The 18,267-nt window shown below is 34.7% G+C and overlaps 2 protein-coding genes and 1 long non-coding RNA gene across 3 annotated transcripts; 2 read left to right on the forward strand and 1 right to left on the reverse strand.

The window, feature by feature from the left end:
- Positions 1 to 244: 244 nt before the first annotated feature.
- On the forward strand, positions 245 to 8,006 carry LOC114311400 (protein NUCLEAR FUSION DEFECTIVE 4). The gene is made up of 3 exons (XM_028257544.2): positions 245 to 783; positions 1,719 to 2,539; positions 7,245 to 8,006. Exons 1-3 carry the CDS (start codon positions 454 to 456, stop codon positions 7,720 to 7,722), a joined length of 1,629 nt encoding a protein of 542 aa, XP_028113345.2. The 5' UTR covers positions 245 to 453; the 3' UTR covers positions 7,723 to 8,006.
- LOC114311401 (uncharacterized) lies at positions 3,351 to 7,245 on the reverse strand. The gene is made up of 2 exons (XR_003646477.2): positions 4,105 to 7,245; positions 3,351 to 3,873 (listed from the first exon to the last, which is right to left on the reverse strand). It is a non-coding gene; the product is annotated as an uncharacterized LOC114311401 (long non-coding RNA).
- Positions 8,007 to 8,292: 286 nt separating the features above from the next.
- On the forward strand, positions 8,293 to 13,119 carry LOC114311398 (endo-1,4-beta-xylanase 5). The gene is made up of 8 exons (XM_028257543.2): positions 8,293 to 9,254; positions 9,390 to 9,424; positions 9,649 to 9,811; positions 10,075 to 10,250; positions 10,563 to 10,664; positions 10,899 to 11,045; positions 11,429 to 12,067; positions 12,534 to 13,119. The coding sequence occupies exons 1-8, from the start codon at positions 9,170 to 9,172 to the stop codon at positions 12,885 to 12,887; spliced, it is 1,701 nt and encodes a 566-aa protein (XP_028113344.2). The 5' UTR covers positions 8,293 to 9,169; the 3' UTR covers positions 12,888 to 13,119.
- Positions 13,120 to 18,267: the final 5,148 nt, after the last annotated feature.

Consider the following 18,267-nt stretch of genomic DNA (forward strand, 5'->3'; position numbering starts at 1 on the left):
TCTGGAAATTTTTTATTTTATTTTTATTTTTTAAATTTTTTTTACATGTCCATTTTTTTTAAAAAAACATTAATGTTTAATGTTTTTGTATTTTTTTTATTTGTTTTATTATTTTGTATAAAAATAATTTAACAATCCTTACACTACCAACTATTATCAAAACAAACATAATTTTACTTAATTCCCTTACTATCAATCCCTTCCATTTTATTTCAACTATCAATCTTCTCCATTCTATTTCTGAAAACAAACAGACTTGTTAGGCCTTGTTTGGCAAATGCTATTTTTTTTGCTATCCACTAGACAGTTAATTCCGCTTTAAATAACGGCTCACATTGCATACTCTAACTTGGAAGTCACCTTCTCTTGTCTATTTCTCTGGTTTTCAGAGTTATTGCCTTATCAATTCAAATCTTTTGCTTTTGAAGTGTTTGGTTCCTAAAAAAAGCCAATATGGGTTTGGAACTATCTCCGACGAGTCCAGCCGGAAAATGGCTGGGATTCGTGACCGCCGTCTGGGTCCAAGCCATCTCCGGCAACAACTACACCTTCTCAAACTACTCCGACGCACTCAAGTCCCTCATGGCTCTGACCCAACTCCAACTCAACAACCTCTCCGTCGCCAAAGACGTCGGCAAAGCATTCGGCCTCCTCGCCGGCCTCGCCTCCGACCGCCTCCCCACCCCTCTCCTCCTCCTCATCGGTTCCCTAGAAGGCTTCGTCGGTTATGGCGTCCAATGGCTTGTCGTCAGCCAAAAAATCAAGCCTCTTCCTTACTGGCAGGTAACCACAATATACAATTTAAGAGAAATTACTAATTACTATTTCAAGGAAAAAAATATTTATAAAATTAATATTTATAAAATTATTACGAATTTATAATTATTTTTTATACACACTTGATGATTTCCCTACAATTTACAGGGGTGTTGATAAAAATCAATGAAATCAGTAAATTGATCAATCTAATTTAAATTATCGATTTAATTTGATTTTTATTAATTACGATTTTAGTTTTTAAAAATGGTAGTGTTACATGTTCTAACTAGTTTAAATTATCGATTTAATTTATTTTTTTATTAATTAGAATTTTAATTTTTAAAAATGGTGGTGTTGTATGTACTAACTAATATATTAATCAGTGTTATTACATTATTATTGATCTCACTTATTATATAAATTATAAAAATTTAAAATCTCTAAAATTATGTCATATTATTTGTTAATATACTAATTGGTGCATTATTTTTTTTAAAATGATAAAACTGTGTAAATTGGTTGGATTCTTAATTTCAAAACTTTGGTTGCAATTACTAACCGTGACTTATTTATTATGTTTTAATATTTTTATAAGTAACAATTAAAATATAAAATAATTATTATAATATTAAACATTTTTTTCATCTTAAAATTAATAAATTTTAACGAGTTTAATCAAATTAATTATTATTAAATTATTTATTACCATAAAATATATATTATATAAAATTTATAGAATTGTAAAACCAAATGAAATCAAACCTCTCTGTAGTTTTATTATGATCTGGTTCTACAAATTTAACAATTCAGACCCGTAGGAACCGAACAAGTTCTTAATTTACTTTAAAATCAGACTAATCCCATCCTTATAATCATCTTCATTCATTTCACACATTTTAACAAAACACTATACATTCATGTATTGAAATTTGACTGAAATTGTGAATTTGTGAGTGTAGATGTGTATCTTTCTGTGCATGGGAGGGAACAGTACAACATGGATGAACACTGCAGTGCTGGTGACCTGCATTCGAAACTTCCGCAAAAACAGAGGACCCGTTTCGGGGATTCTAAAAGGGTATGTGGGTTTAAGCACCGCCATATTCACCGATCTCTGCACAGCTCTGTCCTCCTCCGACCCTTCAACTTTCCTTCTCATGCTCACAATCGTCCCCTTCCTCGTCTGCCTCACCGCCATTCTCTTCCTCCGCGAAATCCCACCTTCCTCCACCGCCGGCGAAGACAAAGAAGAAGCTCGGTACTTCGGAATCATCAACGCCGTCGCCGTCGTCGTCGCCGTCTATCTCTTGCTATTCGATGTCACCGGAGCTCACAATTGTTTAATTTCTCAGTCATTCGCAATCATCCTTCTAATCCTCTTAGCTTCTCCAATTTCAATCCCGCTCTACATCGCAACCCAGAATTGGATTCGATCTAATTCCGAATCAAATTCGGACCTCGAGGGGGTTGTGACTGAACCGTTGCTGGGTATGCCGGAGAAAGAGAAGACGGCGACGGAGGCTGCGGTGGCGGTGGAGAGGAGAGCGCCGGTTATCGGAGAGGATCACACGATAATTGAGGCGTTGAGGACGGTTGACTTCTGGGTATTGTTTGTGTCGTTTCTGTGCGGAGTTGGGACTGGTTTGGCGGTGATGAATAATATGGGGCAGATGGGTCTGGCTCTCGGGTACGTGGATGTATCCATATTTGTATCGCTCACCAGCATTTTTGGGTTCTTCGGGCGGATCATTTCGGGTTCGGTTTCGGAGTATTTTATCAAGTAAGTTTAAACATACTCTTCATCTCATATTTACTTGGTTTAGGTTTATTTTAGGAATTAGGACTGGTAATTATATATTTTAATTAAAAAATTAAAATATTATTATAAGTTGTTATAATATTTTTATTTTTTTACATATATTTTTTAAAAAAATTAAAAAAATATTAAAATAATTTATTTCAAAACGAGAACTTAAAAAAAAATCAATGTATTAATTTATTGATTTATTTAAATCACATCTATTCGGTTTGTTTTTGCACTTTTTTTTTAAAAAAAAAAAGTAAAAAAATAATAAAGTTTGAGTTTTTTTTTTTTTTTTTTTTTCTACTTTTCTAAAAAAAGTTTTAATCTTTATTTTGTTTATTTATCAAATCCTATGTATTGAATATGTGATGCTTATAAAATCAATTTATATTTAGTAAAATAAATAATTTAAATAATCAAAATAGAATCATAATAAATTTTTTGAACCCATACAGCACCCATAAGTAATACTAAAAAGTAGAAATGGGATTGACATAAATCCTCCTTGGTTCGTCCGTCGAAAGAGTTTTAAAACACTCAGAATCTTTTAAGTTTAGAGATGCTTCCATTTGTCATCACTTGAAGAAGCGGTGCCACACGCCTGATTAATATATATTTTTTAAAAATAATATGTAAAATCGTAAGTTATTGATATTGATTTTGAGTGGTGAATTTTATTATTTTACTTTTATAACTAAGTCAAAAAAATTTAAATAGTCAAAAAGTTAATTTTGTTGAGGAATTTTATAAAGGAAAAGTTTTAGACAACTTGTTTGGTTTCAAAAACTGTTTTTTTCTTCGTTTTTTTTAAAATATTTTTTTATTGAACTTTTAAAAAAATTCACATGTATACTTTACTTTTAAATTACTTTAAAGTACATCTAAATTGGGTAAATATAAAAATAGATATAATTTATAAACTTTATATTTTAAACACTTTTGTGATCTTATTTGGTATGAGCATTTTGATTGCTTCGAAGCTAATAAAGCTACTGGTCAAATCACTGGTTAAAAAAAATGAAAATTGGAAAATGGTGGAATTGGTAAAAGATTGGGGGTTGAGTTGGTAATTTCCAAGGAAAGAGGGGAGACCTGAGATTGATGACCTCTTTCTTTGTTAATTCTTAACCTGATGCAATGCAAGTAACTAATGATCCAACAGGTGAGAGCAAGCAATGAACTGGTCAGCTTTTACTGTACTTTTTTTTTTTATACTATAATCAATAAGGCAGTGTTTTTCTGTGTTTTTTTACTTTAATTCTTTGTGGTGGTTGCCCTATGAAGAAGTAACCAATATCTAAAATTTTAGACTTAGGCCCCGTTTGGAGACTTACTTTTTTAGTCAATTAGTCAAAAAGTTACTAAATTAGTCAAAAAGTCAACAACTCGTACCAAAAAGTCAAAGATTCTCTTCTCTCTACTTTTTGCACATCTTTTTGTAATTAGTCAAAAAGTCATTCCAAACATATAAATTTTTTTTACCTACTTTTTTAACCAAATAGTCAAAAAAATTATTAAATTAACCTTTTCCCAAACGAGGCCTTAAATTCTTTAGGACTTCTTCAAGAAAGGCCTACCCTAACCACCGGAGAAATGGCAAGTAAAAGGTCAATTTTGTGGAAAAGACTTTAGAAAAGGCTGAAGTACTCTCCTATAATTTCAAACTTCTTTTTATGGATCTAACCTTCACTGAGGGATTGAATATGACATGGTAGTATTATTAATAAAAAAAATTTACACTGCTTTTGTCGGGATTTGTCAAAATTATCTAGAAAAACGCCGGAAAGACTTTTGCTAGCGTTTTTGAGACTTTTACCGGGATTTAGAAAATGTTAGAAAAATCTTTTTTTCTTGTAGTGGCTTAATTTATTTTGGGAAGTAAGATAGTGGGACAATTATACTCAATATTTGTTCTTGATCAAGATGTAAGTATATATTGTTTTCATTTCATTCCTATTCATTTTTAGTGATTTTGAAGAAGAATATTTAAAAAAAAAAAAAAAACAAATTTGAAACACTCCATTGTTTTTATATTGTTGTCATTTTGTGACAAAACAATTTTGAATTTTTTCCGTGAGAGTACAGTTTTTAAAATTTAAAAACAACTATTTAATCTCCTAATAAATAGGTTATTTTTTGGGAGAATTTTTTTTAAGGTCCCTGGTATTAAGAGTTTACAGCATAAAGGACACTCAATATTTTCATAATGTTTAAGGTCTCTCAAATTGATCCAGAGAAAATTGGTCAAGAGAGAGAAATTTCCAGAATTTCTCTGGACTTCGGAATTTCTCTCTAGAGAAATTCTGGATTTATCTTCAGAGAAAATTTCTCTGACTTCGAAATGTGTTTTAATCAAATTTTTCTGACTTCGGAATGTGTTTTAACCAAATTTCTCTGATTTTGGAATTTATCAAATTTGTTTTCATAATGTGTTTTAACCAAATTCAGAGATGACTAACAAGGATAACCAGTGAAACAACATACTAAAGTTGCTGAAGAAACTGTCTCAGGTTTGATGTTGATCTCTAATTGAGATATATAGAAGGAAAAGAAACTTGTGCACTTCTGCCATTTTTTTTTTTTTTTTGCTCTGGATTTTTTTTTCTTTGGATCGCAATGAAAGGTAATAGACATATATATATATATATATATATTAGGGAAGTGGGGTCTGAGTTGGTAGAGAGATAGGGAGTGTTGTATGGGTTCTATTGAGGGAAAAGAAGGAATAGTTTTGGAAATTGATACCCAAAAGTTATCTTAAGAACAAGATGAAGGAGGGGGCACTACGCCAAAACAGGGCATTAACGGTGGTAACGAAAACCGTCGTTAAAGGTACTATTAACGGCGGTAACGAAAACTGTCGTTAAAAGTATCATTAACGGCTGTTTTTTTACTGCCATTAAAAAAATCGCCGTTAATGCCCACTTTTAATGGCGGTAACAAAACCGCCACTAATGCCCAATCATTACCGCCGTTAATGACGGCGGTCTTTGCCGGCGAAACTCCGACGTGCTCCGGCGAAACTCCGGCGAGCTCCGGCAAAACCATCTACAATAAAGTAAAAGTAATGTTTAAATATTTATTTAGGGAATATATTTCATGAAGAGTGGCTATGGTAGAGTGGTTAGTGTGGGTGGATGAGAGGTTGAGGGTTCAAGACTTGGGGAGTGCAAGAAGAAAGAATTATTTTTTGAAAAATTTGAACCTATTTACGGCGGTAAAAAACTGCCGTTTTTGGTTGACTTTTAACGACGATAATTTACCTTTTTATGACGGTTGTACTTTTTCCGACATGCGCATAAACGGCGGTAACAAAACCGCAGTTAATACCGTCGTTAAAGGCTTTAACGGCGGTTTTACAGCCTTTAACGACGGTAAAAAATCGCCGCTAAAAGCCCAATTTTGGCGTAGTGGGGGTTGGGTTCTATCGTTTACTAGCGTTGGGGATGGTGATAGAATATCCGGTATGTGAATTGAAATAGACGTTCTGTGAGTAAAATTTCTCTGATATATGTTTAGGGACCTTAGATATCAAAAAATAATATTATGGATCTCTTTCATTACGAAAAGTGGGAGATGGACCCTAAACTAATTTTCCCTATTTTTTTTAAAAAACATTTATATTTTTTTAGAAAAGTAAAAGTAAAAGCAAAACACAGAAAACAAAAAACAATAACTACTTTGTTGACACCAATTTACCATTAACATACACTGACGTCATAGTGAGGTCATAGTGCACCTTCTTTGCTGCTAACGACAGGATAAGGTTTTGATATTTTAAAAGCAAATGGATTGATTGTATGGTAATGGTATGGGCAAATTGATAAAAACAAACATTATTATCGCCCATGTTTCAAGTGTGGGATTTTATTGGATATCTATCTAGTTCCTTTTGTGCTCTTAAAATTCATGGACCATATGGTTTGAAGTTAGGAAGTTCTTTACAAATACAGTGTTTTGATTGTGGATTCGAGTAAAAAAAATTCAAGTAATAGCAAAAGAGTAGAGAAAAGGTGACAAAAGTATAAGTTAAATTTTTGTCACATTTTCCCATTTTTCTTTTATTTTTTTTAATAAATCACTACTCAACTCCAACATCCAAAGACAACCTTAATTAGTTGATTAATACTTCTGTGATCTATTTTGTGTTCCTAGCATTACTCTAATTTCACCAACTTGAGAATCAATTGCTTAGATCTTATATACCCTTTTCACTCCTTTTTACGAATTGTGGACCAAGATTGATGAGGTAAGAAGACAAAGAAGAATAATTAATTGGAATTGTAAATCACAAGCACATAGAAGAACACAAGACTTGTGTGGTTCATTCCAAAACTAGGGCTAAGTCCACGGTATGCACGGTTTCTATGGTTTTTTCTATAATTTGAAAGGGTTACAAATGCGATATATAGATAGCCGCCCCCAACTATATATTTATGAAATTAGTAGCACACGTGACAAACACCAAAATACCCTTATTTGGAAATTTGTGATCTTGGTTAAGTATTCAATATAATACATAACATCATGATTCACACTATGTCAACATAGAGATTTGGTTATGCTTGTCTGATGGATCCATTCTAATACATGTCTACCAAAGTTAGAAACTGATCCTGTTATAGTACTATAAGTATTTATCTACTCATACTGATATGATTCACATTTCATTATTTTGCAGGAAAGCTGGAACACCAAGGCCTCTTTGGAATGCTGCTTCACAAATTCTAATGGCTGTTGGTTACATTCTGATGGCCATGGCCTTGCCTGGTTCACTATACATTGGCTCAATAATTGTTGGGATATGCTACGGTGTCCGTCTTGCTGTCTCCGTTCCGACTGCCTCTGAATTATTCGGCCTCAAATATTATGGTCTCATCTACAACATTCTGATCCTCAACCTCCCCCTCGGCTCCTTCCTCTTTTCAGGCCTGCTTGCCGGTTTTTTATACGATGCAGAGGCGACAACTACCGCTGGAGGGGGAAACACATGTATCGGTGCCCACTGTTACAGGCTTGTGTTTATTGTCATGGCTATTGCTTGCGTTGTAGGGTTTGGTTTAGATGTTTTGTTGGCATTTCGGACAAAGAGCATCTATGCCAAGATTTATGCAAGCAAGAAGTCGAAGAAATCAATAGCTGTGTCTAGTGTCCACTAAACACTAATGATAGGGATACAGAAACCATTTGCAGAACCGTTCTGTATTCTTTGGAGACGGGTGTGGCCGGTTCTGATGGTTCTGTGTATGCAGTATTACTGACTGGTAAATGCTTAGAACGACAAGCGAAAATGAAGAAAATAGGTATATAGGATTGATGGGTACTTTTATACCCAGTGATATCCTAGCTGAGTATTTGGTATTAAGTCATCTCTAAGAAGTATTGTTGTATTGCTTTGTGTATGAATTGAATTTTAAAATAATTCTCAAGCTCCAAATTGTAATTGGTTTGTTTGTTTTGTTTAGATCAGTTCAATGCATTCTTCTAATACAGATTTCAGTCAACATTTCTATTTCTGCAGCAAAGGTAAATTTGGGCTCAACTTGTGCAACCCAAGCCAGCCCTTAAAATGTTTGGGCTTGGCTCTGTGAATCTGTGATGGAATCTTGAATAGAGACTAGAGAGAACATTTTTAGCTTCAAAAATTGGTGGATGTCTATTTCTTTCCTAGTTTCTTGTACCAATAAATAGTCTATACATTTATTTTCAAGTTATTTTTTTGTTCTTCTTCTTATTATCTTTTTTGAATTCATCGTATTACGGATACATAAAAATCTCTCTAGTATGAGTTATCATTAGCATGTTAAATGAAATCAAACTACTTGAATTCACTTGTATTTGGCTAATTAAAAATTTATCAAGATCACCTCATTATGTAAATAAGTCAAGTTTGAACATATTTTCAAATTCATTCAGTTATCAAATCAAGTTTAAATAATCTACTACTCAGCTCGATAAACTTATATGTATTATACAAATTAAGTTATTCGAATTCAACTCATATTTGACTGGTAAAAAACTCGTTCAAAATCAAATCGTTATTCAAAATAAGTCAAACTTAAAATACTTTAAAACTTATTAAGTTTTCAAGCCGAATTTAAATAACTTGACTCATTTATCCTTTGCCAGTATACTAATAATTAACAACAACACTTCTGAGTCACAGACACAGAAGAGGCTCCTTTCCAGTCACAGGATCACTGCGTTGGTTAAGAGCTTTGATGTCAGTTTTTGTTTCAAACTGCACCAGTAAGAGATGCACATGTTTGTTGTTTGTTTCCTTACATAAGTAAAAATCATCACACACCATCAAGTTGACTTGTCTGAAATGTGGTGATCGTTAATTCATTCACATTGACATCAAAACAAGAGACACTCACGAGTCAATTAAAAATAAATGTCTTCTCATTGAGTTTGGTAGTAGTACAGTACAGCCTGGGAATTTAATTATGCCTCAAGTTTCTTTCCAGTTCATTTATATAATAGATTGAATGAGTTTAGTTTTCTTGGAGAACAGAAAACTAAACTCAATCACTCACACACTCTCTCTCTCTCTATATATATAAATGTGTTTATTATTCAGTTGTGTGTCTCTGAAAGAAACTCATGTGTTCTAAGCAGAAGAGTATGCAAGGCTTTTGCCTCTGGCTTCTCCTCCTTTTCTATTGCTCTTGCTTGGCTTCCCCTTATGGTTCTCTCTCTCTCTCCCTCTCTCTCTCTCTCTCTCTCTCACACACACACACACACACACACATTCACACATCTATTTCACTATTTTCTTTAGTTGGGTATTCACTACTTATTTATTTTGTTTTCTTGACTGCAGATGGGCCTCTATACGATTCTTCTGCTTACACAAAGGTAAAATAAGAAATACTGAATTCTAATTAAAAAATGACATCTACACAATTAAAACAATATTATCAAATTATAATAGACATTGCAAAATGTTAAAAATTGACATCAACATTATAATTTTACAAACAGTAACAATCTTATTGTTACAATGAGGTGCTTAGGCAAAGATATGCCATTGCTGGTTTAAGAAGTGTTGTGTAATGACTCTTTTCATATGGTGTGAACAGTGTAAACAGCAACCGGAGGAGCCGCTTTACGATGGAGGGGTCCTAAAAGATCGTGCTCCTGATGTCCAACCGATTTTCCATGGCGACAGTGGAAGCACAGTTCATTATTGGCCTGGTTTCGTGTTGCAAAATCTCACCCAATCCACCATTTACTGTTTCTCTAGTTGAGTTATCTATATTTTCATTTTTATGGTCAATTTTCTAATTCTTAGCACAATTAAAAATAGAATTCGTGTAAGTATTAACATCTCAAATACAATTACATGATTGATTCCAATTATTTGCTAGGATCCACACTGCTTTAACACAGCAGATTCCAATTGTAGGTTCTATAGTATATTCATTTGCACTCAACCGAAATTATGCAATTTGTGCAAATTTAGTGAAAAATACAAAAAAATGTGTTTAATCTTTGGATCTCAACAGGTTGGGTGAAGATAGATGGTGCAGAGTCAGCTCTTGTGAGGGCAAGTCTGATGGCTGACCATATTACAACCTACAAATGCATAGGGACCGTTGTAGCCAAGCGTGGATGCTGGTCTTTTCTCAAGGGCGGCTTCGAATTAACTTCATCCTCAAATTTCTATATACTATACTTTCAGGTGGGTAAATGCAAACTTACTCGCATGATAGCCTAGCGATAATGAGAGCGAACTGTGAAACAAGACATAACTATCGAATGTTTTGTGTTTGACTCTTGCGGGTATCTCTTGGGTTAAATTGATACCTGTGGCTTGCGAATGACTACAACTATCCAAAACTTATTCTGCAAGAGTGGGTCCAAATGGAGCCTTAGAAGATTCATCAATTTAAAAATAAAGAAGAAGAAGAAGAAGAAGAAGAAGAAGAAGAAGAAAGAAAGAAAAAGAAAAATGAGTCAGCCTATTGACTATTTGCATTTGTTGTTTTTACAGAGTTCAGACGATAGAGATATCAACATAACAGTTACAAGCACTTCTTTGCAGCCATTCACCAAGGAGCAATGGAGAATGAACCAACAGTACAAAATTAACACAGTAAATTCTTTAGGCTTCATCATTTAATTGCAACAACATGATTGAAAATATAAGTCCTAATACTAGAGCCTTTGATTTCGAAGTGTCATAAAATCCTGAAGTTTCCATAGGGGATCCCTTCGTCCTTCAAAAAAACAAAATTTTAGTACATTCTACAATGCATCAAACAATACACGGCTTTGTTTTTGTTTTTGTTTTGGTTTTTTTAGATTTCCCCCCCTTGTTTCTTTGAAGGAACGAAAGCGTGCTGCAACAATTCATGTGTCAGATGGACATGGAGACAGGTTGCAAGGAGCCAAGATTATGGTAGAGCAAGTCTCAAAAGATTTTCCATTTGGATCTGCTATAGCAAAGACCATTCTTGGAAATGTTCCCTTCCAGGTGACAAGTTCTGCCTATGAAAGATTAAGAGAAAAAAAATGAAGCATTGATAATTAATCTGAACAATTGCCTGTTTGGTACCATTTTCATTTTCGTAAAAACACAAAAACTTGTTTGATGAACTGGTGTCATGAAATTTTTCTGAAAATAACCCATTTATCAAGAAATACCAAAAGCACAAAATGAAAATGATGGGCTTTTGAACTTTTTATTGTTTTGTTTTTCAAAGCAAGAAAAATAAAAAAAAAACAAATAGTAAAGCAGCTGACCTTGTGCACCTATGCTATAGCCAACAGATTGGTGAACTTTCATTTAGCTCAAGCAATACACAATTTCACTAATATTTTATTTTTACAAGTTGAATCTTTCTCTATTTGCTCTAGAACTGGTTCGTTGAGCGATTCAATGCAGCAGTTTTTGAAAACGAACTCAAGTGGTATGCAACAGAGCCAAAACCGGGGCATATTGACTACACCTTACCAGACCAAATGTTAGAATTTGTTCGCGCAAACCAAATAATTGCCAGAGGGCACAACATTTTCTGGGAAAATCCCAAATATACCCCCGAATGGGTTCTTAATCTCACAGGTCCCGAGCTGCAATCTGCTGTCAGCTCACGCATACAAAGCCTGATGAGCAAATACAAAGAGGAATTCATTCATTGGGATATTAGCAACGAAATGCTTCATTATAATTTCTACGAGCAAAGGCTTGGGCCTAATGCCACATTACATTTTTTTGAGATGGCACATGAATCGGACCCATTGGCAACACTGTTTATGAATGAATTTAATGTGGTGGAGACTTGCGAGGATGGTAGTTCCACTGTGGATGATTATATTTCGAGGTTGAGAGAACTCAAGCAAGGTGGTGTGTCAATGGATGGGATTGGATTGGAGGCTCATTTTACAGTGCCAAATCTTGCTCTGATGAGAGCTGTTCTTGACAAGTTGGCTACATTGGAACTTCCTATTTGGCTTACTGAGGTTGATATTAGCAGCACAATTGATAAGGAAACACAGGTGAGGAAGCTTTAATGATAGTTAATTGATAATTTCACTGAGAAATGATATTATGTTTATCATTTGATTTATTGTCACCAAAGAGTAACATATAGGGATAACCACAAAAAAATGGGATCTACACAAATAATTACAATTTGACGGAAGAAAAAAAATACATTAGACATGACAAGTCACAAAATTTGCAAATAAAAAGGGGATAATCTATAAAATTATAAATCTACCCCTTCTCCTTTCTCTCTTCTCTTCCTTTCCTGTCTTTTCTCTTCCCTCTCTGCAAACCTCCGTCACTGCTGGCACACCACCTTCTCTCGCGACAGCCAACAAATAAGAATTGTTTTTTAAAACTTATATTGACGTGGTAGTTTATATATATATATATATATTCAGTTGATTTTGAATTCTGATGACGTGTTGCAATTTTGTGGCTAACTTTCTTTTCTTTTCTTGTTATCGTCTTTCGCAGGGTGTTTATCTAGAACAAGTATTGAGAGAAGGCTTTTCACATCCTTCTGTAAATGGGATTATGCTATGGACTGCTCTCCACCCAAATGGGTATTGTTACCAAATGTGTCTTACTGATAACGACTTTCATAACCTTCCAGCTGGCAATGTTGTTGACAAGCTCTTGAAAGAATGGCGAACCGGGTTTGAACATGAAGAGGATGGTCAGATTCAGACAGATGTGTATGGTTCATATAGCTTCTATGGTTTTTTAGGTGAATATCAAATAACTGTTTCATATGGGAATAGAACTGCCAAGTCAACTTTCTCACTCAGTCGAGGTGATGAGACTCTGCATTTTAACATTCAAGTTTAATTCATGTAATTGTTAGTGGCCAAAAATCAACATCCTATGTTTTGGATGATTGTGATCTCATGGTGAGATTGTAAGGTTAACTTGACAATGACAATTGATCGGAATACCCGTAAGGGTGTTTATCACGCAAGATGGAATAATCCGGAGACAAAAATTGGTCTTAATGTAGGTTGGTATTCAATGCAAAATAGAACCCTCTTTGCCAACTATTTATACAAACCTTGACTACCTTTACCAAGAGTCATTATCTGTTACAAATAGACACAATGCTTTAGTGCTTAAATTCAAACCAACTTCGACATTATTCTTTTCATCTAGCGGGAAGGTTTGTAGACCGCCATATAAATATAGATTTGGTGTGAGAGAGTTCACCATATTATGGTGTGATCATCTCTCATGCCTTCATTTTCCATTTGATCACATTATAATATTAGTGATAAAACCTGAGTTGGACGTGTTTACCTTGGTACCAATTTTTTGCCTCATGCCAACTTTCATCTATGAATGTACCTCATAGATTGATGTCCGATCGTGACTTGGCCATATGTGTGCACGTTTTTGCCACCAATCTGACTGCACCCGTATGAATGTGTTCTCCCACTGACAACATATTCCAGATAACTTCAATTCACTATATTTCAAATGAACAACATCAATTTTCAGTGTTGGGTTCGTAGTCCATACCCAATCACCATTGAAGACTTCAGCACACATTCCTCATGTGTCGACTTGCACCAAAATTTTTGTTAAGTACTTCCTCTAAGGCCCATTTCTGAAGGTTTTCCTTAACACACCTTATCAACGATTTTTTGCTGATCAAGCAGACAAAATCATCTCGTTAGCACATTGCATATCATGGACTTTACATCTCATGCTAACTATGATGTTCGTACCTTGTCAATTCCTCTATCTGATTACCTGACCAAACACATGTTTCCATGCAAGATAGAGTTGCAAAACATCGGTTATCTAGGCGTTCCCAAAGTCATCCGACTATGCTCTTATATAAGTAGCTAAATCAAATAGCTAGGCATTTTTCAATCCCATATTAGCTACATGTTCTCTGAATTTTTCTAGAGACAACCCTTTGGTCATAAGATCGGCCACCATCTCTTCTGAGGGTATATAGTTGACTTTAATTTCACATCTCTCCACTATGTCCTGAATATAGTGGTAACTTACATTAATATGTTTTCCCTTAGAGCTATTCACTCCACTTTTTATTAATGAGATGGCGGACTAATTGTCACAAAACATATTGATCGGTTTGCAGGTATACCTAATTGTAAACTGTCAACAAATCGATTTATCCAGACCGTATTACTCACGGCTGTGCTACAAGCTATGTATTTAACTTCCATAGTGTACTTTGCAACACAACTCTGTTTCTTACTTAACCAAGAAACTACTGTTCCACCAAACAAGAACACATGACCACTAGTAGATTTTCTATCATCTACATCTCCTGCCAAGTCCGCATTAGTGTATCCTTTTATGTCTAGATCACACAAACCAAAACATAACTTCAAATTTTTAGTGCCTTTTAAATATCTAAATATTCTTTTGACTGTTTGCCAATGTTCCTTACCTGGATTGGATTGAAACCTACTTACCAATCCGAATGCATGACAGATGTCAGGTCTTGTGCTTGTTATAGCATACATTAGGCTGCTTATTGCCTGAGCATATGGAACATTTCTCATTTCCTCAACGTCAGACTTACTTTGAGGACTCATACTTTTACTAAGATTTTGTCCCTTGCAAACAGGCGTGCTTAAAAAATTACAATTATCCATATTAAATCTTTTGAGCACCATGTCTAGATATTTCTCTTGATCTAGATATAATAATTTTGATTTTCTATCTCTTGAAATTCTAATTCCTAGAACATAGGTTGCAAGACCCATGTCTTTCATCAAATCTAGATGGCAAGAAAATTTTGGTTTTATAATCATATTTGGATAATTCTCTGCTAACAATTTGTCATCCACGTATAAAGACAATATTGCTGACTTATCATCATTTTTCCAGATATAAACACAGTGATCTAATGGACTCACAACATAGCCCATTTCTAAAATGGCTTGGAGGAATTTCAAGTACCATTGTCTTGAAGATTGTTTAAGTCCATACAGAGATTTTTTTCAATTTGTAGACTTTATCCTCATTGCCTTGGTTTTGGAAACCATCAGGTTGCATCATATAAATTTTCTCTTTTAATTCTCCATTGAGAAAAGTTGTTTTAACATCTAATTGATGCAATTCCAAATCCATCTTGGCTAGTACCGCCATTAGAATCCTTATTGAGGCAAATTTTGCAACAGGAGAATATGTATCTACGAAATCTATTCCAGGTTGTTGAGTGAATCCCTTGGTTACTAACCTAGCCCTGTATTTCTCCAAACTTCCATCTATTTTGAATTTCTTTCTAAGAACCCATTTGTAACCAATGGCTTTTCCTCTATTCAGGAGATCAGTTAATTCCCAAATATCATTTTTCTTGATCGAGTCAAGTTCTTCATTCATTGGCTCAAGCCATTGTATAACATCACTGCTACTTATTGCGTCATTATAACTAGTAGGATCATCTATTAAGTTATTAAATTCTTCAATTTGAAAAACATAATGATCTTTCAGAAACATAGATGGATGTCTTGCTCTCTCTTACTCCCACTTATCTCATGATTCAAAACAGGTAAAACAACGTCATGTAATTTGCGTTTCCTTCCACTATTAGATAATTCTGGGAGAATATGTGGATCGTGTGACAAAGAAGGAAAAGAAGAATCCTAAGATACTTCGGAGAGTAATTCAATTTGTTCGATAGGAGTAGCAAGATCAGTGGATTCAAGAAAAATAGCATATGTACTTTCTATTAATCCACGTTCGGGATGGTAAAAATAATAACCACTCCCATTTTCAACATAACCAATAAACTTGCATTCCCAAGTTTTACTTTCTAATTTATCCCTTAAAGATTTGGGAATAAGTACATGTGCTTTACATCCCTAAACTTTGAGATTATGAACATTAGGTTTAGTACCATGCCAGCATTCGTAAGGAGTTAGAGGTTTGGCTTTTGTTTCGACTCTATTTAATATGTACGCAGCGGTGGACAAGGCTTCCCCCCCCAAAAAAAAAAAAAATGAATAGGAAGATTAGTATAAGCCATCATAGACCTTGTCTGTAACGACCCAGAACCGTATACCATGATTACCAGTAATTAATTATGTGTTAGCATGATTTAATTGAAGATTATCTGTTGAACTTAGAAGAATATCTGTTGAGATGAGAACTTTGGGACTGAAATTGATGACCGTAATGGGTTCGGAAAACGAAATTGAACACGCCTATGTGATACCGGGAGTTTGTAGAACCATTTGGGAAAATAAATTGAGAACTGAATTTCGTCTGATTCGTTAAGTCTTGTTTGGCTCAAGATAATGACACAATTCTATTTTTATGGTATATATATATATTTATAGATTAAGATATTGACCATGTTTTGACTCAAAACAAAAGAGAAGAAAAATCTGGAAAGGAGAGAGAGAGAGAGAGAATTCGTGAGAAAGGGGAAGAAGAGGAGGAAAAAGAGAATCAAGCTAAATCTTCTACAATTAAGTGATTAAGGTAAGGATTCCTCTCTAATTTCTTGAAATAAGGTTGGTTCATGCATGACCTCATGGTAAATAAGTGGATTGAAGAAGAAGTATGTTTAATTTGAGCATGTATGGCATAAGTTGATGATTTATGTTTATATTTGGCATTTTTGAGGAAGAACCTCCATGGATTTGAAGAAATGAAGCTTTTTACATGAATAGTTATGATTCTTCACTTTAAATCATGGTTTGATCTTGTGCATGATGCATTTGGGTTTGTTTAGAAGCTAAAATGTTGAAATCAAGTGGGTTCCAAGCGTTTTGGGACTTGGGTTTTCATCAATGTTGAAGTGTTTTTGCAAAAAGGAAAGGTTAAAGCTTGAGAAGAGTCCAGAATTTCAGATTTTCGCGCGGTCCGCTCGAGCGGAGGTATTCCCGCTCGAGCGTGAAAATAGGCCTTCCAGCAGTTTCGGAAAATTGTGCAGTCCGCTCGAGCGGACAAAGTGGCGCTCGAGCGGGGACCTCTTTTTCAGGAAATTTTGAGAAGTTGAATTACTTGATTTTACCATGTTATTGACATCATTTAGCATCTCATAATCACAAAATAGAGTAAAGAAGGGATAATATGGCATGTATTAAGTGATTTAATGATAATGTGTATGGGAGAAATGTGTTCTAATGTTGATAATTGCAGGTCAAGAGGCGAAGACCGTGCAATCGGTTTTGGAAACCCACTGTGAGTAACATTTCTGTAAAGATATGTTAGTATGATCTATGTTTAAAAGTGCTACGTTATGCTACGGTTTTGAAATGATAAATGTTTTCTGTGAACGAATGTCCAGTTTGCGAATCTAGTATGGCATCCATAGATAGTCCTAAGTGGACCAGTTTACGAGATCTCGGTATGTGTTTAATCGGTGTCCGGGACCGGCTACTCTAGTCGTTGGACGACAAATGTTATGTTCTATGGAGTATGCCATTATGTATGTTATGATATGAGATGATTATGTTTATGGATGATTTATTTTATGGTATATGGATGTGGAATCCGTTCACTACCCCTTTACTTTAATGTTACTTGCTGAGCTTTAGCTCATTGTTTGTATATATGTATTTATAGGTGAGCACTCTGGGAGTCAAGCCTAGGCGGGGTTCGAGCCGAGCCGCCGTTTTGAAGCCTACTCGGTGTTTTGGTGCCTCCGAGTTGGGGCTAGGCCTAGAAGGCCGTTAGGAAGCTTGGTTTTGGTTGTGTATGTGGCGTGAGCCTATGTTTTGTACATGAATCTTGTTTATATGTGATGTACAGTTAGTGGGTAAATTAACCACATTTTTGGCATGTAATGTATGTTCATATAAATGCACAGCTCTTTGGACTATTAGTGTTTTGTTTTCGCTTCCGCAAGCCCCGCTTATGTATGTTTTGTACAGAAAGGCCTGTGGTAATCTAGAATTACTGGCCGGTTACGATGCCAACCTTCTCGGGGCAGGTTTGGGTCGTGACATTGTCATTTCCATTAGAGTACGATTTCGTCTTTCTGCGACTCCATTTTGTCGTGGTGTGTATGGCATTGTAAACAAATGTTTTATGCCATTGTCCTTGCAGAAAGAATCCATAGCTTCATATTCGCCACCTTGATTATTAATCAAGTGTTTAATGTACTGACCAAGTTGCTTTTCTACCTCTAATTTATATTCCTTAAACTTTTCAATTGTCTCTGATTTGTGTTTAAGAAGGTAGATATGTCCATATCTTAAATAATCATCAGTGAAAGTAATAAAGT

This window comes from Camellia sinensis, chromosome 2 (genome assembly GCF_055761805.1).
Source record: "Camellia sinensis isolate YWXY chromosome 2, ASM5576180v1, whole genome shotgun sequence".
Taxonomy (NCBI): domain Eukaryota; kingdom Viridiplantae; phylum Streptophyta; class Magnoliopsida; order Ericales; family Theaceae; genus Camellia; species Camellia sinensis.